Source organism: Aquarana catesbeiana, linkage group LG07 (assembly GCF_042186555.1).
Source record: "Aquarana catesbeiana isolate 2022-GZ linkage group LG07, ASM4218655v1, whole genome shotgun sequence".
NCBI lineage: Eukaryota > Metazoa > Chordata > Amphibia > Anura > Ranidae > Aquarana > Aquarana catesbeiana.
This window is the reverse complement of record NC_133330.1, coordinates 111,770,932-111,795,238: the sequence shown is the minus strand read 5'-3', so window position 1 is coordinate 111,795,238 and position 24,307 is coordinate 111,770,932. Positions and strand designations below refer to the sequence as shown.

The 24,307-nt window shown below is 43.6% G+C and overlaps 1 protein-coding gene across 4 annotated transcripts in view; it reads left to right on the top strand.

The window, feature by feature from the left end:
- The window catches only part of ZC3H7B (zinc finger CCCH-type containing 7B), a 560,902-nt gene that overhangs the window by 127,816 nt on the left and 408,779 nt on the right, over positions 1 to 24,307 (top strand). For all 4 annotated transcript variants that reach the window (XM_073592637.1, XM_073592638.1, XM_073592636.1 and 1 more), the window contains 2 exons: positions 15,451 to 15,510; positions 21,532 to 21,571. In XM_073592637.1, the coding sequence (XP_073448738.1) occupies positions 15,451 to 15,510; positions 21,532 to 21,571 (100 nt within the window). The remainder of the gene's footprint in view (positions 1 to 15,450; positions 15,511 to 21,531; positions 21,572 to 24,307) is intronic.

Below are 24,307 nucleotides of genomic sequence, written 5' to 3'. Positions count from 1 at the left end.
CCCTTGGCAACATTTCTAGTAGAAGAGACACGTTTAATCTTGGTAGCACCATTCTGGCCCGAGAGACTGTGGTTTTACAACGCTTCTTAAGTTCGCAGACAAGTCCCCTCTGAGGCTACCCCTCAGACAAGACCTTCTTGCGCAGGGACCTCTACTGCATCCACAAGCTGCCACAATAAAGCTATCAGCGTGGCTACTGAGGAAGAAATCCTGAGGAGCAAGGGACTATCGGAGAGGGTTATACGTACTTTACTTCAGAGTCGAAAACCAGTCACCAGAGCCATCTATGGCAAAATCTGGAAAAAATGTAATGCCTGGTTAGACAGTAGAGGGGAGGAAGGCAAGAGCACAATTAGCATAGCAATCCTAGATGTTCTTCAAGAAGGGATAGATCGAGTGTTTTCGCGAAGTAAAATCAAGGTACAGGTTGCTGCCTTAAGTGTGTACCCAGAAAATCGCTTACAGGAAGATCTGCCTATAGCAAGGTTCTGTAAAGCAGTCGCAAGACACAGACTAGTCCAGGTTCACAAGACCCCAACCTGGGATCTATCGGTAGTCCTCAGGGCCTTTTTGGGGGTGCCGTTCAACCAATCTCAGAGGCTTCTTTAAGAGTGCTCACGCTTAAGACATTGCTCCTGGTTGCGATCAGAAATTGACTGGAGTAATGGCACTGCTGGGACAGTTAAAGGGCAAAAATTTATAAACCAGGACAATTTTATGGTCCAGTTTATTGAGGCCCCAAATAGGAATGAAGCTGTTGGACCTGGTAATCTCAAACCATGCAGAGCTTATTACTAATGTTCAGATAAAGGAACACCTGGGTAGCAGTGATCATAACATGATTTCATTTGATGTTAGCTGTAAACAAGAGATACATACGGGAAATATAAAAACACTTAACTTCAAGAGAGCAAATTTTCCAAGGATGAGGGCTGCTGTCCAGGACTTAGACTGGGAGGGAATATTGGCATCGATAAACGCAGAACAGAAATGGGAATTCTTCAAAAAGACTGTTTGGGACCTCATTGCAAAGTATATTCCCATGGGCAATAAGTTTAAAAGGCTAAAAATAAAACCTATGTTGCTCACAGTCAAAGTTAGAAAAGCTATAAACAATAAGAAAAGAGCTTTTAAAATATAAAAATGAAGGAACACTAGTGTCATTTAAATGCTACAAAGAATTTAACAGAATATGTAAAAAGGAAATCAAGGATGCAAAAATTCAAAATGAACGACAGATTGCAAAAAATAGTAGGACAAACCCCCAAAAATTCTTCAAATATATTAATAGTAAAAAGGTCAGGTCTGAGCATGTAGGCCCTTTACAAAATAATCTAGAGTGGGTGACTGGGGACAAGGAGAAGACTAATTTATTAAATACTTTCTTCAGCTCTGTGTAAACAAAAGAGCATGGGGGAGCTCATGTCCATAATGGGGGTGGTATTGACACAGCCCCGAATGATCCACAATGGCTCAAAAGTGATATGGTCCAGAAATATTTAGACAGAATAAAGGTGGATAAAGCACCTGGACCTGATAGCATCCACCCACAGATCCTAAAAGAATTGAGCTCTGTAATTTCAAAGCCATTGTATCTAATTTTTAGGGACTCATTAATGACGGGAATAGTACCACTGGATTGGCGCAGGGCGAACGTGGTGCCTATATTTAAAAAGGGATCAAAGTCTTTACCAAGTAACTATAGACCTGTTAGTTTAACTTCTATAGTCGGGAAGATACTGGAGCATTTAATAAAAGACCACATAGACGAGTTCTTGCTGGAAAAAAACATTTTAAGCAACAGACAGCATGGATTCATGAAAGACAGAAGTTGTCAGACAAACCTGATTTCTTTTTATGAAGAGGTAAGTAAAACATTTGGACAGAGGGGTGGCTGTGGACGTGGTATACTTGGATTTTGCAAAAGCGTTTGATACAGTTCCGCACACACGGCTCATGTGTAAGTTAAAGTCTACAGGCTTGGAAATATCAGTTTGTAAATGAATAGAAAACTGGCTAAAAGACAGAATTCAGAGAGTAGTGGTTAATGATTCTTACTCTGAATGATCTAAGGTTATCAGTGGTGTACCCCAAGGTTCAGTGCTGAGACCCTTACTCTTTAATATCTTTATAAATGATATTGGGTCTGGGATCAAAAGTAACATTTCTGTCTTTGCAGATGACACCAATCTATGCAGTGGAATAACGTCCTTACAGGATGTCTCCAATTTACAAGCTGACCTCAATGCACTGTCTGATTGGGCGTCTATGTGGCAGATGAGGTTTAATGTTGAGAAATGTAAAGTTATGCACTTCGGGGTTAAGAATATGCATGCATCATACATACTAGGGGGGAGTACAACTGGGGGAATCTGTAGTGGAGAAGGATCTGGGGGTTTTGGTTGATCATAAACTCAATAATAGCATGCAATGCCAAGCTGCGGTTTCCAAAGCGAGCAAAGTCCTTTCTTGTATTAAGAGAGGTATGGACTCTAGAGAGAGAGATCATTTTGCCCCTGTTCAAATCATTAGTAAGACCTCATCTGGAATATGCAGTTCAGTTTTGGGCACCAGTCAAAAAAGGATATCGGGGAACTGGAGAAAGTGCAGAGAAGGGCAACCAAACTGATAAGTGGCATGGAGGAGCTCTGCTTATGAGGAAAGATTAGAGGAACTGAATTTATTCACTCTTGAGAAGAGGAGACTAAGGGGGGATATGATCAACATGTTTAAATATATAAGTGGTCCATAAAGTGAATTTGGTGTTGAGTTATTCACTTTAGGGTCAACACAGAGGACAAGGGGGCACTCTTTACGACTGGAGGAAAAGAGATTTCATCTCCAAATACGGAAAGGTTTCTTCACAGTTAGAGCTGTGAAAATGTGGAATAGACTCCCGCCAGAGGTGGTTCTGGCCAGCTTAGTAGATTGTTTTAAGAAAGGCCTGGATACTTTCCTAAATGAGTATTTAGCATTTATAGGTAAAGTTGATCCAGGGAAAATCCGATTGCCTCTTGGGGGATCAGGAAGGAAATTTTTCCCCTGCTGTAGCAAATTGGCGCATGCTCTGCTGGGGTTTTTTGCCTTCCTCTGGATCAACTGTGGGTATAGAATTCGGTCTATTGGATTGTACGATATTTTTTTTTTTTAGTTTTTTTTTTTTTTTTTTTATGGTTGAACTGGATGGACTTGTGTCTTTCCACTTGCTGGATGTGAGGTGTATTCTAGGATATTTAGAAGCAACCAAAGCGTTTAGGAGAGCGGATTCACTTTTTGTCCTGTTCTCCGGTAATCGTAGTCACTTTAGCTAGATGGATTAAGTTAGCTATTACAGAAAGGTATAGAATACTAAATAAAAAACCTCCTGGGGGTATTAAGGCACACTCCACAAGAGCGCTGTCGGCGTCCTGGGCGGAAAAGGCTGGTGCTACCCCGGAGCAGATCTGCAAAGCAGTCACATGGTCAAGCTTTACCACCTTTTACAAGGCACTACTGACTAGACCTACTGTCTAGTCAGGAGCAGGCTTTTGGGAGGAAGGTCCTCCAAGCTGTCTCCCCCCCCCCCCCCCCCAACTTATACATACAAAAAAATTATTTCTGCTGTACAATGCATGTATACAATCTCAGTGAATAGTGCAATACATGGGACTATCAAATATCTTAGTATAAAATTGTGCATGGATCACATTACAATTATTTTTACATTAGTTGATTAAAGACTTTGTTGCTCATATTGGTTCGTAGTAATATTGTTTACTCAATCATACTTTTAGCGTGTGATTTGCACTGGGATACTAATCAATTATCTAATTACTCTAATTGTAGGAGGGAAAGGGAAAGAAGGGGAGGGAAAAAAGGTGGGGGGAGGGGAGAGAGGGAGGGGAAAATCGCTATAAGCACCATCAGGCTGTACAGGTCCTTATTGCTTAGTCCATGCCACCCAGATCTTCCCAAACTTCCCGGTTGATATACAGTATCTCACGAAAGTGAGAACACTCCTCACGTTTTTGTAAATATTGTATCTTTTCATGTGTGACAACACTGAAGAAATGACACTTTGCTACAATGTAAGTTAGTGAGTGTACAACTTGTAGAACAGTGTAAATTTGCTGTCCCCTCAAAATAACTCAACACACAGCCAATGTCTAAACCGCTGGCAACAAAAGTGAGTACACCCCTAAGTGAAAATGTCCAAATTGGGCCCAATTAGCCATTTTTCCTCCCCGGTGGTCTCTATTGAAGGAGAGCCTTCTTGTCCATTGCTGCGCCGTTGAGCGCTTTTATTCTATCAATTTTACTTTGAATAAACTTTGGAAGCATTTTTTATACGCATCGCTCTTAGTTTTTCCTTTTTTGGGGGGAATGCTGCTGTCCATTTGAATTACAGTTCTGATCATATGGACTTTCATATAATATACATTTATTAGCTCTGATCATATGGACTTTTATATTATTTATGAGTTTCTTTTTGCGCTGCACTTATTTGTTTTATGATTGTTAATGAGGTTGGTGTTATCCTTTTAGTGTTCAGCTTGCATCCGTCATTAGGTATAGTTTGCGCTGATTGTCCTCTGTTTTTTTTTTTAAAGTGAGTACACCCCTAAGTGAAAATGTCCAAATTGGGCCCAAATTAGCCTTTTTTCCTCCCCGGTGTCATGTGACTGACTCGTTAGTGTTACAAGGTCTCAGGTGTGAATGGGGAGCAGGTGTGTTAAATTTAGTGTTTTCGCTCTCACACTCTCATACTGGTCACTGGAAGTTCAACATGGCACCTCGTGGCAAAGTACTCTCTGAGTATCTGAAAAAAGAATTGTTGCTCTACATAAAGATGGCATAGGCTATAAGAAGATTGCCAAGACACTGAAACTGAGCTGCAGCATGGTGGCCAAGACCATGCAGCAGTTTAACAAGACAGATTCCACTCAGAACAGGCCTCGCCATGGTCGACCAAAGAAGTTGAGTGCACGTGCTCAGCATCATATCCAGAGATTGTCTTTGGGAAGTAGACATATGAGTGCTGCCAGCATTGCTGCAGAGATTGAAGGGGTGAGGGGTCAGCCTGTCAGTGCTCAGACCATACCCCACACACTGCATCAAATTCGTCTGCATGGCTGTTGTCTCAGAAGGAAGCCTCTTCTAAAGATGATGCAAAAGAAAGCCCTCAAACAGTTTGCTGAAGACAAATGCAGTTTGCTCAAGTCTAAGGACATGGATTACTGGAACCATGTCCTGTGGTCTGATGAGACCAAGATAAACTTATTTGGGTCAGGTGGTGTCAATCGTGTGTGGAGGCAACCAGGTGAGGAGTACAAAGACAAATGTGTCTTGCCTACAGTCAAGCATGGTGGTAGGAGTGTCATGTTCTGGGGCTGCATGAGTGCTGCCAGAACTGGGGAGCTACAGTTCATTGAGGGAACCATGAATGCCAACATGTACTGTGACATCCTGAAGAAGAGCATGATTCCCTCCCTTCAGAAACTGGGCCGCAGGGCAGTATTCCAACATAACGACCCCAAACACACCTCCAAGACAACCACTGCCTTGCTAAAGCAGTTGAGGGTAAAGGTGATGGACTGGCCAAGCATATCTCCAGACCTAAACCCTATTGGGCATTTGTGGGGCATCCTCACACGGAAGGTGGAAGAGCGCAAGGTCTCTAACATCCACCAGTTTCTTGATGCCATCATGGAGGAGTGGAAGAGAACTCCAGTGGCAACCTGTGAAGCTCTGGTGAACTCCGTGCCCAAGAGGGTTAAGGCAGTGCTGTAAAATGATGGCCACACAAAATATTGACACTTTGGGCCCAATTTGGACATTTTCACTTAGGGGTGTACTCACGTTTGTTGCCAGCAGTTTGACATTAATGGCTGTGTGTTGAGTTATTTTGAGGGGACAGCAAATTTACACTGTTATACAAGCTGTACCCACACTACTTTACATTATAGCAAAGTGTTATTTCTTCAGTGTTGTCACATGAAAAGATATAATAAAATATTTACAAACGTGAGGGGTGTACCCACTTTTGTGAGATACTGTATGTAGAGTGGCAACATGGAGTTCACCAGGGCTTTCCACTGGGAGACCATGAGAGGTTCAGGCTGCTTCCACTGAATTAGGATAGTCTTTCTAGAATAGAACGAGGCATAGAACACAAACAATCTCATGTCTGTTAGGTGTGACATTAAATAATACTTCATATTCCCATTGCACACATTCCTGGATGAGCTCACGAATATGGGTGCTGCAGCAACAACCAGTTGGATACCGGTTCAAGTCACAATGAAGATATTTGCCAGCACACCATGGAATGGCGTAGATAGCGTCCAAACGTGTAATTTATTGCATGATCACAACACAAGGCGAGTGCAACGTTTCAGAGTCATGCAGGATCCTTTCGTCAGGCATGTGATAAATGTGGAAAGGAGTGGGAGGAGTTTTGTTTTTTTCCTTTTCTCTTTTTCTGATTGGTTGATGTTTCTTTAAATATATTCCACTGTTTTTCCACTTTTATCACATGCCTGACGAAGGGGTCCTGCGTGACTCCGAAACGTTGCACTCTCCTTGTGTTGTGATCATGCAATAAATTACACGTTTGGACGCTATCTAGGCCGTTCCATGGTGTGCTGGCAAATATCTTCATTAGGTGTGACATTGTCGCATACTCCCGGAAGCAGAACAATTGGATTCATTCCTATTTGCAGATGGCCCACTGAGTTGATAACGTCTACCACTTCTGACCAAAATTGTTGTATTAAAGGGCAAGACCAGACAACATGTATAAAGGTACCCAGCTTATTATTGCATTTGGGGCATCTATCTGTTTGGGTCGGGTAAATTCTAGAAAGTCTCTGCGGCCTGTAGTATGCCTTGTGAAGGAATTTGAGCTGGATATACCTATCCCTCGCTGAGACCATCAGGAGAATATACTGTTGAATCCCTTTTTCCCAATCATCAGCAAGAGCAGGCAGATCCTCCTTCCACTTATTGTACAGTTTGGTCCCCCCACTAGATTCCTCGCATGATATCCGACGATACAGGGAGGAAAGGATGCGGTCTATGTTCCTAGAGATCAGGAATTTCTCCACCCCATGGGACTGTATAGTAATCCCTTCTGGGAATTGTGCCTGCACTGCATGTCGCAGTTGTCGGTATCTAAAGAACATCTTGGAGGGAAGCTGAAAGTTGGTCTTGAATATATCGAGGAGGAGGATTCTACCCCCTTGACATAATTTGTTGTACAACCTTAATTTCATATCTAGCCCACAAAGCCAGATCTGGGGCCGATTGTAGGTGGCCTAGTTTAGGATTGCCCCATAATGGTGTGTATGGGGAGATGGTATTGGGACCATTAAGTTTCACAGACATTTACTCCCAGACTGACTGTACGCATGGGAGTTGTCATTTTGGGATGATGTACTTTGGGGCCCCTAAACACCAAGTTACTCAGCGCTGAGTATGATCCCAGTATGGCCGCTTCCAAATTAACTGAAGGGTTAGATTGTGGTTGGGAGAACCACCACCGGACCGTTACAGCAACTGCTGCCCAATAGTACTGTTTAAAACAGGGGAGTGCCAGACCTCCCAACGAGAGGGGAGCTGTAAGGTGGTCCGGGCAACCCTAGGGGCTAGTCCTCCCCAGACAAAAGTAGTAATTATTTGATATAGTTTCCTGAAGAAGGAATTGGGGATGGGAGTGTTGCAAAAAGACGGAATTTAGGCAGAAATGTCATTTTAAGGAGATTAATCCTTCCCACAGGTGAAAGGGGGAGAGATTTCCAAGCTTGGCATCCAACAGTGAGTAGAAGCAGGATTGGGTACAAATTGTCTGTCAGGTATAGAGAGCGGTCTCTTTGGTTCTCAATCCCTAAGTATCTAAATTTGGGGACCATAGATGGTGGTATCTGTGGTTCCGGGGGGGTAGAGTCTGGGATAGAAAAAAAGGGTCAATTTTAGTCCAGTTAATCTGGATGCCTGAGAAGGATCCATAATTGTTAATTTCCATGGCAACTGTCAAGTATGCAGACATTTCTTGCATCGTCTGCATAAAGGGAAAGCTCAGTCAGCGGACCCACTGCTATCCCTTTAACTGCTGGGGAGGATCTAAGCAGGATGGCCAGGGGTTCTATAGCCCCAGAGATAGTGGGCATCCCTGCCTAGTTCCCCTACCCATGGAAAAGGAGGGTAAGAGCACGCCATTTGTGCGGACTCTTGTGGAGGGATGTCTATAAAGTAGTTTTATCCAGGAGACAAACTTGGGACTAAAGTTAAATCTGTCAAGGACTTGCCACAAAAACTGCCACTCCACCAAGTCGAAGGCCTTCTCAGCGTCTAAGGAGGCCACGACGCCCGGGGAATCCATCCTTCTTGCCCGAGATATATACGTTTATAAGCGGCATAGATTTATGTCCGTACCTTTACCTGGCATAAATCCTGTTTGATCCCCATGAGAGGATGACTGAGTTAAGTCTGGTTGAAAGGATTTTCGTGGTCTTTTTGGTGTCCACATTCAAGAGCGATATAGGGCGGTATGAAGCACATACTGTAGGGTCTTTATTGGATTTGGGTATCGCCACAATCACCACCTCTGACATAGAGGGAGGGAGACATCCCTCCTCCAGCATGGTCAGAAGCAGGCCGTGAAATTTAGGGACTAGGTGTTCACTGTTGGTCTTGTAGAATTCCGCTGGTAGGCTGTCAGGGCTTGGGGTTTTGGCCGATTGGAGTTCTGCCACTGCGACCTGCACCTCTTTGACCGTGATGGGAGCGTCTAGGGCAGTGATGGCGAACCTTGGCACCCCAGATGTTTTAAAAATACATTTCCCATGATGCTCAAGTACACTGCATAGTGCATGGGAAATGTAGTTCCAAAACATCTGGGGTGCCAAGGTTCGTCATCACTGGTCTAGGGTATTGCGGGAATTCTATTTGATCTAGAAAGTTATGTATGCTATCTGGGGTAAAGTCAGTTCTAGATGTATAAAGGTGTTCATAATACCTAGCAAATTGAGCATTAATGCCAGTGGGGTCAGAATGTAGCACCCCATTGTCATACATAATGTGAACAATGTGAGGTGTGGAGGAGAGCGTTCCCTGGCCAGCCACGTCAGCAGTTTACCTGTCTTCTCTCCTTGTTCAAAAATTCTCTGACTGAGAAAGCAGCTGCTTCCTGGTGGTCTCTACTTTCAGCAGGGAGATTTCCTTATGGAGGGATTGCATGGCGTCATGTCAGTGCATCTTTAGAGGTCATGTATCTGTCCTCTAATAATTGGACCTTTCTTTCTGCTTCCTCCAATGCTATTCTCGTTTCTTTTTCTAAGCTTCCCAATAGCTGTTTTGTATTGCCCTCGTGTGTATGCCTTAAAGGCGTCCCAGAGCATCGGGGTGGCGTGCCTCCATTGTTTACCCAGTAGACTCCCAGCTCTCCCTCAACCAGGAGGGTCACCCGCTTGTCAAAGACCCATAGGCCCGAGAGCCGCCACAGTGCAGGTCCCGCCAGTGAATCTGTTTGTAATTTCAATAAGAGGGGTGCGTGATCTGATATGCCACGGGGCAGGATCTCCACCTTCTGTATCCGGGAGAGCAGGGAGTCGTGGTATAGACCAAATCATTTCTTGAAAAGGAGGCGTATGTAGCCGAGTGACACGTAAACTGTTTTTTTTCCAGGTGCCTTAGTCTCCAGACATCACTAAACCCGTAATTATCCACCCACTGGGACAGGGGGGAGTCACCAAGGGGGCCCGCACTTAGTCTGTCCAGGACAGGGTTGGGGGTCGTGTTAAAGTCTCCGGCTAGTATTACAGCAGCCTAGGGATATTGTGCTATCAGTGGGGTAAGCTTTCGGAGAATGTCAAGAGTGGCTGGGGGAGGTATGTCCCACAACCAAATGTTCCAATCTATCACACATTGCATGGAGGGCCACATATCTCCCCTCTGGGTCAAGGTGGAGGTCTAGTAAAGTGAATCCGAGAGACTTGTGGACCAGGACGCTGACACCTCTAGAATAGGAGGAATAAGTTGAATGATAATATGCACCCATCCAGGGATTCCGGAGGGCCAGCGTCCTGCTCCCGACCAAATGAGTCTCCTGCAGTATACATACATGGGGAGTATATTTCTTTAAATAGTTAAACACCAGTGACAGCTTGATCTTGGAGTAAAAACATTCCAAGACAAAATAGTCAGGGAAGTCATCATGGTATTATGGAATAATCCAGAGGGCAACAGAGCATCATCAGTAACATGTAAGCTATGAGCATGCACAGAAATAACATCACAGTATTCACTCATATGAGAACGTCACCAGGAAGATCTTCTATGCCATCTGGTGGAGAGAGATCAGAGCTGCATACATTCCTGAGGAAAAAACTGTAGGCTTATAAATTTACATAAAAATAGTGTAAAAGACCCAACAGGGAGTAAACGCATACTCCAGCAACGTCCCCAACCACCCACCCCGCAAACCTCGGTGTGCCTTCATCCCAAAAATATCCGTGGCAACTGCCAATGGGGGATATGAACAGAGGGACACCCGAGTGTCACAGTACATACAAAAAGTCCACCAGTGCAATTTAAAGGTTTAACGGTCCATGCAGAATGTGAGATCACCCGGGAAAGAAAAAGATTCCGGGGGTACAAAACTTAAAACTGTTGCAAACCGAGTCAGAGCTCAAAAAGTGGGTGGCTTCCCTTTCATGGCAGCATATAGTGCAGATGCAGGGGTAGTAGTCAGGTGCACAGGCAAGTCAGACATGGAGCTCTTTCTCTGGGCACCAACAGAGTTCCGTATTCAGACATGTCTGCCTGTAGCAATTGCCAGTAAGCGGGGACAGCAGCCCGAGCACATTTTAGTCATGCATGCCAAGGAAGTCAGGTAAATATAAGGGTATAAAGGATAAATCGGACATACCACATAGCTCTTGGTACTTGTTAGCGTCTAGGTAAGGTCTCCAGCCAGTGTGAGGCATCTTCAGGGGAGGTAAAAAAAAGCGCACCATCTCACCATCTTGGACCCGCAGCCTGGCAGGGAATAGCATGCTATATTTTAGGGTTGTCCCGATACCGATACTAGTATCGGTATCGGCACCGATACCGAGCATTTGCCCAAGTACTTGTACTCGGGCAAATGCTCCCGATGCTTCCCCCGATACCTGGAAGACAGCTGTGATCGGAGCGTGGGGGAGTTACAAGATTCTCCCCCCGCGGCTTTCAGCAGCTTTAGTGACATACAGCGGTGATCGCTCACCGCTGACTGTCACTGCATCCTCCTCCATGCCCCCTCCGTTCCTCTGTCCCCCTCCGCTGTCCCCCTCCGTTCCTCTCTCCTTCCCTGTGTCTCTCCGCTGTCCCCTCCGTTCCTCTCTCCTTCCCTGTGTCTCTCCGCTGTCCCCCTCCGTTCCTCTCTCCTTTCCTGTGCCTCTCCGCTGTCCCCTCCGTTCCCCTCTCCTCTGTCCCCTCCGTTCTGCTGTCTCTCTTCGCTGTGTGAATGGACAGAGTCAGCTGACTCTGTCCATTCACATAACTGATACATTGTAATCTCCTGTGATTACGATGTGTCAGTTTATGAATGGAGAGGAGCCGCTGTCTTCTCTCCATTCATTCTCAGTGCAGCTGAGGCTGCAGAGAAAGGGACTGGGGAATCTCTATCCTCTGTCTCTTTCTCTGTCTCAAGGGGGAGATATCAGAGGTCTGTTAAGACCCCTGATATCTCACCAAAGCCCCCCAACAGGGATGATTAAAAAAAAAACAAAAAAAAAAAACAAAAAAAAAAAAACATATAAAGAATAAAAAAAATATTATTGTAAAAAATAAAAATTGTAAATAAAAAAAAAAAAAAAAAAAAACAGACACCGTTCAACCCCCCCCGAAAAAAAAGAAAGCATTGTTAAAAAAAAAAAAAAAAAGCACTATCACATGACATTAAAAAAAAAAAGTATCGGTATCGGCGAGTACTTGAAAAAAAGTATCGATACTTGTACTCTGTCCTAAAAAAGTGGTATCGGGACAACCCTAGTTACCGGTAAGTCTAACTCCGGTTTTTCATGTGACAACAATGAAGAAATTACACTGTGCTACAATGTACAGCTTGTACAGTGTACATCTTGTATAACCATGTCAATTTGCTGTCCCCTAAAAATAACTCAACACAGCCATTAATGTCTAAACCACTGGCAACAAAAGTGAGTACACCCCTAAGTAAAAATGTCCAAATTGGGCCCAATTAGCCATTTTTCCTTCCTGGTGTCATGTGACTCATTAGTGTTACAAGGTCTCAGGTGTGAATTGGGGGCAGGTATGTTAAATTTGGTGTTCTCGCTCTCACTCTCTCATACTGGTCACTGGAAGTTCAACATGGCACCTCATGGCAAAGAGCTTTCTGAGGATCTGAAAAAAAGAATTGTTGCTCTATATAAAGATGGCCTAGGCTATAAGATTGCCAAGACCCTGAAACTGAGCTGCAGCAAGGTTGTTAAGACCATGCAGCAGTTTAACAGGACAGGATCCACTCACAACAGGCCTCGTTATGGTTGACCAATGAAGTTACATGCTCGGCATCATATCCAGAGGTTGTCTTTGGGAAATAGACGTATGAGTGCTGCCAGCATTGCTGCAGAGGTTGAAGGGGAGGGGGGGGTCAGCCTGTCAGTGCTCAGACCATACGCCGCACACTGCATCAAATTGGTCTGCATGGCTGTTGTCCCAGAAGGAAGCCTCTTCTAAAGACGATGCACGAGAAAGCCTGCAAACAGTTTGCTGAAGACAAGCAGACTAAGGACATGGATTACTGGAACCATGTCCTGTGGTTTGATGAGACCAAGATAAACTTATTTGGTTCAGAATGGTGTCAAGCATGTGTGGCGGCAACCAGGTGAGGCGTACAAAGACAAGTGTGTCTTGCCTAATGTCAAGCATGGTGGTGACGCTGTGACGGCAGCATAGTTCATTGAGGGAAACCTGGATGCCAACATGTACTGTGACATACTGAAGCAGAGCATGATCCCCCCCCCCTTTCGGAGACTGGGCCGCAGGGCAGTATTCCAACATAACGACCCCAAACACACCTCCAAGACTACCACTGCCTTGCTAAAGAAGCTGAGGGGTAAAGGTGATGGACCGGCCAAGCATGTCTCCAGACCTAAACCTTGTGAGCATCTGTAGGGCATCCTCAAATGGAAGGTGGAGGAGGGCAAGGTCTCTAACATCCACCAGTTCTGTGATGTCCTCATGGAGGAGTGGAAGAGGACTCCAGTAGCAACCTGTGAAGCTCTGGTGAACGCCATGCCCAAGAGGGTTAAGGCAGTGCTGGAAAATAATGGTGGCCACACAAAATATTGACACTTTGGGCCCGATTTGGACATTTTCACTTAGTGGTGTACTCACTTTTGCTGCCAGCGGTTTAGACATTAATGGCTATGTGAGGTATTTTGAGGGGACAGCAAATTTATACTGTAATCCAAGCTGTACACTGGCTGCTTTACACAGCAGCAAAGTGTCATTTCTTCAGTGTTGTCACGTGAAAAGATAAAATATTTACAAAAATGTCAGGGTTGTACTCCACTTTTGTGAGAGATATAGATATATAGATAGATATATTCTATTTACCCAAAATTCACATAGACAGCAAATCATCCCTGCCCCCCACCCCTCCCAGACAGACCTGTGTTGCACAGTCATTATGGTGGCTACATAGAGAAACTGCTAGTGATCGCTGCCACTTTAGTAAAGTTTTCAATGAATGCCACAGGATTTTTCCCTTCTGCCCTCTCTGGTATGCCCACCGCACGGACATTATTGCGTCTCTGCCTGTTCTCCATGTCCTCTAAACGGGCCGGTGATAATCGATTTGCATATGGCGAACTTCTCTCTGCAGTGGTATAACATCCTCCACATTGCTCACTCTGTCTTCCAGGGCTGCAGTGCGGTCGCGCAGTTTCTGCATATCTTGTCTAACTAGATTCAGCTCCAGTTTCACCCTTTTAATCTCAGTAATTAGTGTAGTAATAGACACATTGCACGATGTAATTGCTGCAAAAATATCCCTAAGGGTTGGTTCAGAGGCAGGGAGCTCCTGGTCTGCCAGAGCCCTGGCATTATTATCAGGGGCTAGTGTATTCGCTGCGTCCCGTGAGGAGGTATGTGCTGGGTCCTCAGGACATGCATTCTCTTGTGTCTCTGTTAGGGAGTCCTGCCCGGTGGAATCCAGAAGAAGGGAGGGTGTTTTGGGCAGGCTACCCTTTCCCAGAGCACCGCCAAACATCTTAAAGGCCGCCTCTTTGGCTGAGCGCTGGGACTGGGCGCCATCTTGTCAGCCATGCTCTGTTGCTGGCAGAGAGACTGTTCCTCCTTTGCGGGACATGTCTGCTACCGGATCACGGAGAATGTGGTACCGCTGGATCGGGGATGGTGTGGGGATCCCTCCGGTGCAGGTTAGTAGCAGTTTGGTCGAGACAGGATGGCTAAGTCAGGAGAAATGCACGGATTTTCAGCTGAGCTTTCACACCACGCTGTCTACTCCAGCCGCAATCCACCCCCCCCAACTTCAGTAAAGTTTGTATAATTAAGTAATGAAATGTTTCTTTGATAGATGGAAATAGCTGATATCAACATACATTGCCAAACCAGATAAAATGTGTGGCTATGGCTATGTTTTAATTTTTAACAATTGGGTTAAATAACATTTTAGGCTTTTTCTTACTCCCATCCAGAAGTCCTGTTAGATATTGTCAGTAGTACTCTGCATTTGTATACCACTGTCCATTCGCTATGCTTTAGTAAGGTTGGGCTTGTCTCCTCCTGGTAGTGATTTGCCATTACTGTCACCTTTTTTACGTTTTATTGCCCCAAGCCACAAGAATGCGGAAGATGCTGGCTATCCTTGCCACCATCTGGCGGGACTGGCATTCTGCAGAGAATCCAGGATGGGCTTCCCTTCCCCCACGGCCTTTCCATTGGCCACAGAGTGCTGTCATATTTTTTTTCATAGGACACATGTAATGTAAATGCTCCACTCCTTCATTGCTTGTGAGATCATTTTACTTTCTTGCTATTGAATCGTATATTTTTTCATGCATGAAAGTTATCTTGCTTCTGTTCTTTGTTCTATCTTCTTTAGTATATAGATCTTCCCTGACCATTAATGCTAAAAGGGCTGCATGACCAATGTCTTCTTTCCTTTTCTTTCTTTCTTTCTTTCTTTCTTTCTTTCTTTCTTTCTTTCTTTCTTTCTTTCTTTCTTTCTTTCTTTCTTTCTTTCTTTCTTTCTTTCTTTCTTTCTTTCTTTCTTTCTTTCTTTCTTTCTTTCTTTCTTTCTTTCTTTCTTTCTTTCTTTCTTTCTTTCTTCTTCGCAGAACAGACATGGAAATGCTCCGTCCTATGCCGAAGAACTGTATCGCCTAATATTTTAAATATCAAAAGTAAAGTTCTACTTAAACATTTTTCCTGTTATTCTTACAGCAAGAACTTGAGAAATTTGGCTTGCTCACCAATGGAATATCTGTGTCTGCAGACAGCAAGGTAATGGTACTTTTTATGGTTACTTTTTCTTTTTTTTTCTTTTCTTTTTTTTTTTTTTTTTTTTTTTTGTATTTATAAACAAAATAAAAAATCTGTCTTGCTTTTTTGCACAAGCTAGCTTTCATTTCTAGTCCTTTATTATTTGCCCTTATTTGACTCCATCCCATTTTTGTTATATTTGCTATAGTCTTAGTATAGTGTATCTTGTTTGGGAATGACAAGTCTAAGGCCCCTTTCATGCGATCGGCCTGCAAAGATCCCCCTGTCCGTTTTTCAGCAGATCTGAGCGGGCCACCCATTGACTTGTATGGGCTGGCGGATGTCAGCAGAGATGTGTCCGCTGACACCCGCCATCCGATCGGACAAGATCCTCTGAAAACAGACGGATGGCGATACGTTCGTCATACGTCCATCCGATCAGATGAAAACAGACATGCTGTCCGTTTTCATCCGATCTTCCCATAGAGAACAGGGGGGCTCTGACAAGTCTGTCCCTGCACAGTGAGCAGAGACGGACCTGTCATCCGCTTGCTCAGCGGGGATCAACGGAGCGATCCCCCGCTGAGCTAGTGGAGTCCGCTGATCGGATCCACCCTGTGTGAAAGGGGCCTAAGAGTTAAAGTTGGTCTTTAAGGCTTCACCCATAGCAGGTTGACATAAAGTGTATCTAAACCCAAGAACAAAATGTAATATATTCCAGCTTTCCAGTCTTTAAATGTGGATTTACACCAGGGAGCTGTGCTGAATCTAGACAACTGGTGTGCGTTAGGGACACAGTCATACAACTTTAATGAAATGTTGTAAGTGACCTTTCAATACAGTTCTCTCAGTTACAGCCGTGTTATGTGGTTTGTGTTGCAACCTGCTATGCTGAAGAAAAAGTACTGCATACAGTGAATACTTTTTCTCATTTAACTGTCCTCATAGGAAACCATGCTTTTTGTGTTGTCTTGCAATGAAACTTTGCTGGGTAAGCCACCAGGCCCCTGTTTACAGTACTTGATTGTTAGCTAATCTGTTGGGCCTGTTTATCAACATCTATTGTATGTGACCTTTGGCTGACCACACTGGGACATAGCTGTAGGTTTTCCTACACCTCATGCCTGATATTTCTGTTTATCAGGCTCTCCATGTTTTATTTACCTTTAAGTTGCATGTGTACAACTGGTTTTGTATGCTCTAATCAACCCCTGCGTGGGTCTGTTCTATTTGTCTTTTGGCCGTCCCACAACTTACTTGGTACGGTATGTTTTTGATCCTATCCATGTATGTGCCACATTGTTTTCCTTTCAATATAATATTTGGTAAAAGATAAACTGGAGCAAAGTTGACAACACTGCTTGGGGTTTTAGTGCAGCACAGGCAGAATTGACAGCTCTCTGCAGGATTTTTGAAGGTCACTGGATTTTTGGCAGAATCTACAGGCAATTTACTCACAGAATGAAGAGTCCGCATATTATAAGAAGATGTGTATGTATCGTAGAGATGTTTTTTTTGTTTTTGTTTTTTTTCCCTCCTTGTGTTCATTGACGGTCACAGCTCTTCTTAATCTTAACTGTAGGGTTTATAGTGCCACCTACAGGAGTAGACAAAAACATATTTGGGGGGTACACCCCAAAATGCGTTTAGATTCAAGATGGTGCTGCTATAAGACTAACAAACAGTACAAAACATATTACAGCGCACACATTCAAGAATGACATTTAATGCAAGGCTAGTTAAGAACACCTGAATATATTCATAAAAATACGGGGTGTTGGTCACACTATATGGTCATATAGTGCTAAGCCCACTTACTACAACAAAGTACCCCGAATTAGTGGGTCCTACCCTAGTAATAGAATGAAAGATCCTGTGTCTCAACCATGGGAGCTGAACTCCTCTATGTGGGAGAACTGAAGGGGATTCCTCCTATGCACTGGTGGCCACTAAATAAGAGGTAATGAAGAGGGGGCGGGGTGCTCCCAGCCCAAAAAACCTGGTCAGGGTCTTTTACAATATACAAAAACATATTTGGGGGGCACACCCTAAAATGCGTTTAGATTCAAGATGGTGCTGCTATAAGACCAACAAACAGTAGAAAACATATTACAGCGCACACATTAAAGAACGACATTTCATGCAAGGATCTTCCATTCTATTACTAGGGTAGGACCCACTAATTTGGGGTACTTTGTCGCAGTAAGTGGGCTTAGCACTATATGACCATATAGTGTGACCAAACCTCCGTATTTTTTTGAATATGTTCAGGTGTTTTTAACTAGCCTTGCATGTCATTCTTGAATGTGTGCGCTCTAATATGTTTTGTACCTATAGGAGTAGGACACTAGGCCGACAAAGTGCTCAGCATTGTCTATAGGCAGTCCTAGCTGGTATAAACCCCTTCTCTGCTCCACAGGCAGGCTTTCCTGTGATCCTGCAAGCAGGTTCTGGGTCTCATGATGTCCACCTTTTGAGTCAGTTCCACACGAGGGGTCTTTAGAAAGAAATCTTGTTGAAGTGGAAAAAGTCCCCACTGTCCTTGGACAATCGGATTCAGCTGGACCAGAAGGCCAGGACCAGGGTCTGGTGGCTTGCTCACTTTTGGCTGGGAAGTTGTTTCTCCTGCTGCATAAGATAGTAGTACAGTGGGGATGGAAAGTATTCAGACCCCCTTAAATTTTTCACTCTGTTATATTGCAACCATTTGCTAAAATCATTTGTTCATTTTTTTCCCTCATTAATGTACACACAGCACCCCATATTGACAGAAAAACACAGAATTGTTGACATTTTTGCAGATTTATTAAAAAAGAAAAACTGAAATATCACATGGTCCTAAGTATTCAGACCCTTTGCTCAGTATTTAGTAGAAGCACCCTTTTGATCTAATACAGCCATGAGTCTTTTTGCGAAAGATGCAACAAGTTTTTCACACCTGGATTAGAGGATCCTCTGCCATTCCTCCTTGCCGTGCAGATCCTCTCCAGTTCTGTCAGATGGGATGGTAAACGTTGGTGGACAGCCATTTTTAGGTCTCTCCAGAGATGCTCAATTGTGAGGGCTCTGGCTGGGCCATTCAAGAACAGTCGAGTTGTTGTGAAGCCACTCCTTTTGTTATTTTAGCTGTGTGCTTAGGGTCATTGTCTTGGAAGGTAAACCTTCGGCCCAGTCTGAGGTCTTGAGCACTCTGGGGAAGGTTTTCATCCAGGATATCCCTGTACTTGGCCGCATTCATCTTTCCCTCGATTGCAACCAGTTGTCCTGTCCCTGCAGCTGAAAAACACCCCCACAGCATGATGCTGCCACCACCATGCTTCACTGTTGGGACTGTATTGGACAGGTGATGAGCAGTGCCTGGTTTTCTCCACACATACCGCTTAGAATTAAAGCCAAAAAGTTCTATCTTGGTCTCATCAGACCAAAGAATCTTATTTCTCACCATCTTGGAGTCCTTCAGGTGTTTTTTTTTTAGCAAACTCCATGCGGGCTTTCATGTGTCTTGCACTGAGGAAAGGCTTCTGTCTGGCCACTCTGCCATAAAGCCCCATCTGGTGGAGGGCTGCAGTGATGGTTGACTTTCTACGACTTTCTCCCATCTCCCGACTGCATCTCTGGAGCTCAGCCACAGTGATCTTTGGTTTCTTCTTTACCTCTCTCACCAAGGCTCTTCTCCCCCGATAGCTCAGTTTGGCTGGACGGCCAGCTCTAAGAAGGGTTCTGGTCGTCCCAAACGTCTTCCATTTAAGGATTATGGAGGCCACTGTGCGCTTAGGAACCGTAAGTGCAGCAGACATTTTTTTGTAATCTTGGCCAGATCTGTGCCTTGCCACAATTCTGTCTCTGAGCTCTTCAGGCAGTTCCTTTTGACCTTATGATTCTCATTTGCTCTGACATGCACTGTGAGCTGTATGGTCTTATATAGACAGGTGTGTGGCTTTCCTAATCCAGTCCAATCAGTATAATCAAACACAGCTGGACTCAAATGAAGGTGTAGAACCATCTCAAGGATGATCAGAAGTAATGGACAGCACCTGAGTTAAATATGAGTGTCACAGCAAAGGGTCTGAATACTTAGGACCATGTGATATTTCAGTTTTTCTTTTTTAATAAGTCTACAAAAATGTCAACAATTCTGTGTTTTTCTGTCAATATGGGGTGCTGTATGTACATTAATGAAGAAAAAAAATGAACTTAAATGATTTTAGCAAATGACTGCAATATAACAGAGTGAAAAATTTAAGGGGGTCTGAATACTTTCCGTCTCCACTGTAACTGCAGATGCTAACCTGTCCAGCTGGGGAAGGGGGTGGTGGGGTGGGGGATGCTGCTTTAAGATTAGCTAAAGGATGCTGGACGCCGGAGGATGCCCTATCAGTGTCCTGGAACTTCGAGTGATCAGGCTAGGTCTAGATCAGTAGACAAAGCTGCTTCGTGGACACCCAGTCAGAATTAATTTGGACAATTCACCGGCAGTGACCTATGTCCGCCATCAAGGCGGCATGAAGAGCGCGCCAGCCATGCTGGTGGCCTCCAGAATCCCTCTCTGCCATATACTGGAGTTGTGTGAATGGTTCGGGCTGAACAAAAGTTTGGCCCATACATCGCATGTTCGCCCGTTCGGCGAGCACCTAAATGGCGGTGGGCGGGCGTTCGCCCCGCCCAACGCCCTGCATGCTGCGCAATACATTCTAAGCCATAATTGGGCAAAACTTTGCCGAATCAGGGAGCAGTGAACAGCTGGTTATTAAAGAGCTGGGCCGGCCACGGCGTCCTTAACAACCTATGCATCATCAGCTGTCAATGGACTTCCCCGCTGACAGCTGAATAAAAAACTAAGAAAAACATTGCCGGCAATAAAAAAAAAAAAAGTGAAAAAAGAGCCCCCCAAAAAAAAACCCAGCGTGGGATCCCCCCAAAATCCATACTAGATCCTTATCCAAGCACGCAGTCTGGCAGGCCAGGAAAGGAGGGGGGAGCGAGCCCCCTGAACCATACCAGGCCACATGCCCTCAACATGGGGGGAGTGCCCAAAGCACAGTGTCTCCATGTTGATGGGGACAAGGGCCTCATCCCCACATCCCTGGGCTGTGATTGTAGGGGGCTTATCGGGATCTGGAGGCCCCAAGATCCCAACCCCCCCCCCCCATGTGAATGAGTATAGGGTACATAATACCCCTATCCATTCACCAAAAAATTGTCAAAAAGTAATAACATATTTGACAATTCCTTTATTAAAAATAAAAAGTGTCCCCTGATGTAGATCCATCGTCAATCATGTCGCCACTACCGGACCCACCAAAAAGAAAAAACAAAAAAAAAAACGCTCCGGCATCAACAAAGGCAAACCGCCGAATGCCTGGCAGTTCTTATATAGGTATGGGGTGGAGCCACCTGGTGATGTCGCCTGGTGGCACCACCCCCTTGTAAAGTCTCCTGGTGGCACCACCCCCTTGTGGCACCACCCCCTTATGACGTCACCTGGTGGCACCACCTCCTTGTGACGTCACCGACTGGTGCATGCTGCATCGGTGACATCACAAGGAGCTGGTAACATCGATGCAAGGTCATTTTTTTTCTGTGGGAATTATTTGAAGTGCACAGAGTGCATTGTCCTGCAGTGGGGTGACATGTTTTGCCATTTGGTGCGCTGTGGAAAAATGCAGTATGTCCACATTTTTCCACTCTGCACAGCACAATTTGCCATAGCGCTCTCACGATGTGGGGTCAGTTTACTAAAGGGACAGAAGCTGTACACTTTTCACAGTATTGATTAATAAGGCAAGATTTTGTTCACTTTGAACACCCTGTCATGCACATGGGAATTTTTTCTTCTAGTACATGATGGTATTGAATGCAGCGTTGCCTTATCTGCTAAAGTTTGCAGTGTGAATCTACCTCTAATCTCGTAATATACCTTAGTGTCAGCCTATCTTTACCCTCTTCTTTGTTATTTCTATTACAAAATTATTAATTGTGCATAAATTATATTGATCTAATTGTATCATAATGATATCCTTGCTTTTTTTTTCATTATTTTAGGCTTCTAACAGTATGGGAACTGTTGATGACATTTATACAGGCAAGTTTACTTTATTTGCAGTATCTGCATAATCTACAGTAATGTTAAGCACAGCAGCAATATTGGTGTGTTTTTGTCTTTTTTTTTTTTTAAATCCTAGATTACACTAGCTGAAAGGCACTGAGAAAAATTGAGTAACCTGTACCAAGGAAAGAAAATGCCATTTACATTTTTAATTTTGTTTTAAGGTCTAAAAGTTGTATTATAAGGTATTAAATGCAGGACCCAGTCCTTGCACTATAAAATAAACAGACATTGTGATGCTAGCATTGTAATATCACAACCTTCATATATTTAGCTGTCTAAATGTCAACTGGCCTAAATGGTATTAGTTGGTTAGTCATCTGTTGTAGTGCAAACAAAAGGCAATTTTTTTTTTATACAATGGAGATGGATTAGAACACCTGTCCATTTTTTTTATTGCTGTCTGTGTCCCTGTTAGGGAGATTAACTCTCTCTATTTGTTCTGTTTTCATCTAAAGTGAAAGAAAAACATACATTTTGGGTTGTCACCAGACTAAGAATAGAAGGAAAACTTTCCAACAGAAATAAAGGGGAAATCTTTCAGTGGAGACATTAGCTCTGATGACAACCAGGAGTTCCCTTACTTTGGAATAATCTCCCTAATGGGAAAAAGGTGGCCATAAATAAAAACAAAAAAAACTGACGGGTTAAAACTCTTCCTTACTCTATCCAAAATGAAAAAATGTGAGCCTTTAGCACTACTTTTAGGGGGATATGGGTATTGGGGGCAGAATCGTTGTTTTGTTTCTACCTGTTCTAGCTAAGTCTTGGGTCTGGTGTATGGGAACTAATTTTTTTTTTTTTTTTTTTAGGCTGCTCTCCAAAGAGTAATAATGGTCTACATAAGACTTCTGCCAAACTATGGCAGTTACTCCTTTGGAGAGCAGCCTAAAAAAAAACTTGCTGATGTGTGATGGTATTCAGTAAAGGCTGCGGTCGGGCAACGTCATCCTCGCCAAGGCGAGGAAAGTGGGAGTGAGTGCCACCAGAACAAGAACTCCCCCTTCCTCCAACAACCCCCCCCCCCCCCAAAAACAAAAAAAATAAAAATAAAAATTCATCCTTGGGAACTTTCATGTTGGGGGGTAAAGGTCTGCTTTAAAGTGTATGAGTATTTTTTATTTTTTTTTAAATAACAAACATGTCATACTTTGTGGTTTTGCACAAAACAGCCCTGATCCTCCTCTTCTAAGGTTCCCGGCTGGAGCACCTGGCTCCTCCTCCCCCGTTTTTATAATGCCCCCATAACAAGCCACTGCACTTGTGCAGGCTTGATCCTGAGCCATGCTGTGTGCGTTCATTGACACACATGGTGCCGCTCAGCTCCGCCCTCTTTTCTCCTCACTGGCTGTGATTGACAGCAGCAGGAGCCAATGGCTCCTGCTGCTGTCTCAGAGCCAATGAGGGGAGAGGGGAGCAGTGATGCTCTCAGGCACGGCGCTGGATCAAGATCTTGGGCTTTGGTAAGTATTTGGGGGGGTTGGGGGGGGGAGCAGAACACAGAAGATTTTTTTCTTCACAGATAGAATGTATTACAGTAAGGAAAGAAGTTTGCATCAACCTTGGTGGGCGTCCACTTGACTATCACACACCTTTGGTATATAAGAGGCAATGATAAAAAATGTTTGCAAGATAAATGACTATGTACAGTCCATAAAGTCTGTGATATGATACTTGAAGGCAGCCCAGTGGAGATTAGAAGCAATACTCTGTGGAGGCTGGGGAAGAAAGCACAAAGCGCCAACCTAAGTGCAGTAAATCAGAACAATTTATTTAGGCAAAGGATGCATATATAGTCACAAGGGTATGTAAATAATAGGCATGTCCACTTCCACAATGAAATCGTGGAAGTGGACATGACAATCGGATAGTATAAGAAGGACGATCAAATGTTATAAAAATTGTAAAAATACATGATAGTACCTTTGGCATGAAATGGGACACTGAATGTGATAGTAAGAAGGAGACCATGAATGAAAATAATAAAAATTGAAAATAATGATGAAAACTGAAATATTTCTATATAGATAGCTATATATCTATATAGATATCGCTATATATATATATATATATATATATATATATCTCTAGCTAGAGAGAGAGATATTTCAGTTTTCATCATTATTTTCCATTTTTATTATTATTATTTTCATTCATGGCCTCCTTACTATCGCATTCAGTGTCCCATTTCATGCCAAAGACACTATCATGTATTTTTACAATTTTTATATTATCTTTATACCATTTGATTGTCCTTATACTGAATAGAATAAAGAATCTGCGCTTGGGCCAGAGGAAAATAGGTGTGCAGCCTACCCTGCTAGGTCCCCAACAGGGGACTAGAATAATAATAGGTACAAAATAGGGGTTAAATGGCACTACCTATATACTGAAAGGCGACAGACCCAGGTCGCCTGTTAGGTGATGTGTGCCTCTAATGTGACTATTAAATTTGCATATACCAATAGTGCAAATCCTCGCTATAATAGCTAATTAGTATGAGCTGTGATATTATAAAAAGATATAATAATAAAAAAGTGATTCAGAGAACGTGATACTCCAATATCATAGATACAGATATAACAATACGAATAAAAATAAGAAAAAGCCAGTCCCAATGTGTATAAAAAATAAATAATAAAAGACCAGTCCAAAGAGTTAAATCACTAGTGCTGAATCCAAAAAATATGCATCAAGAAATCAATCAAAACA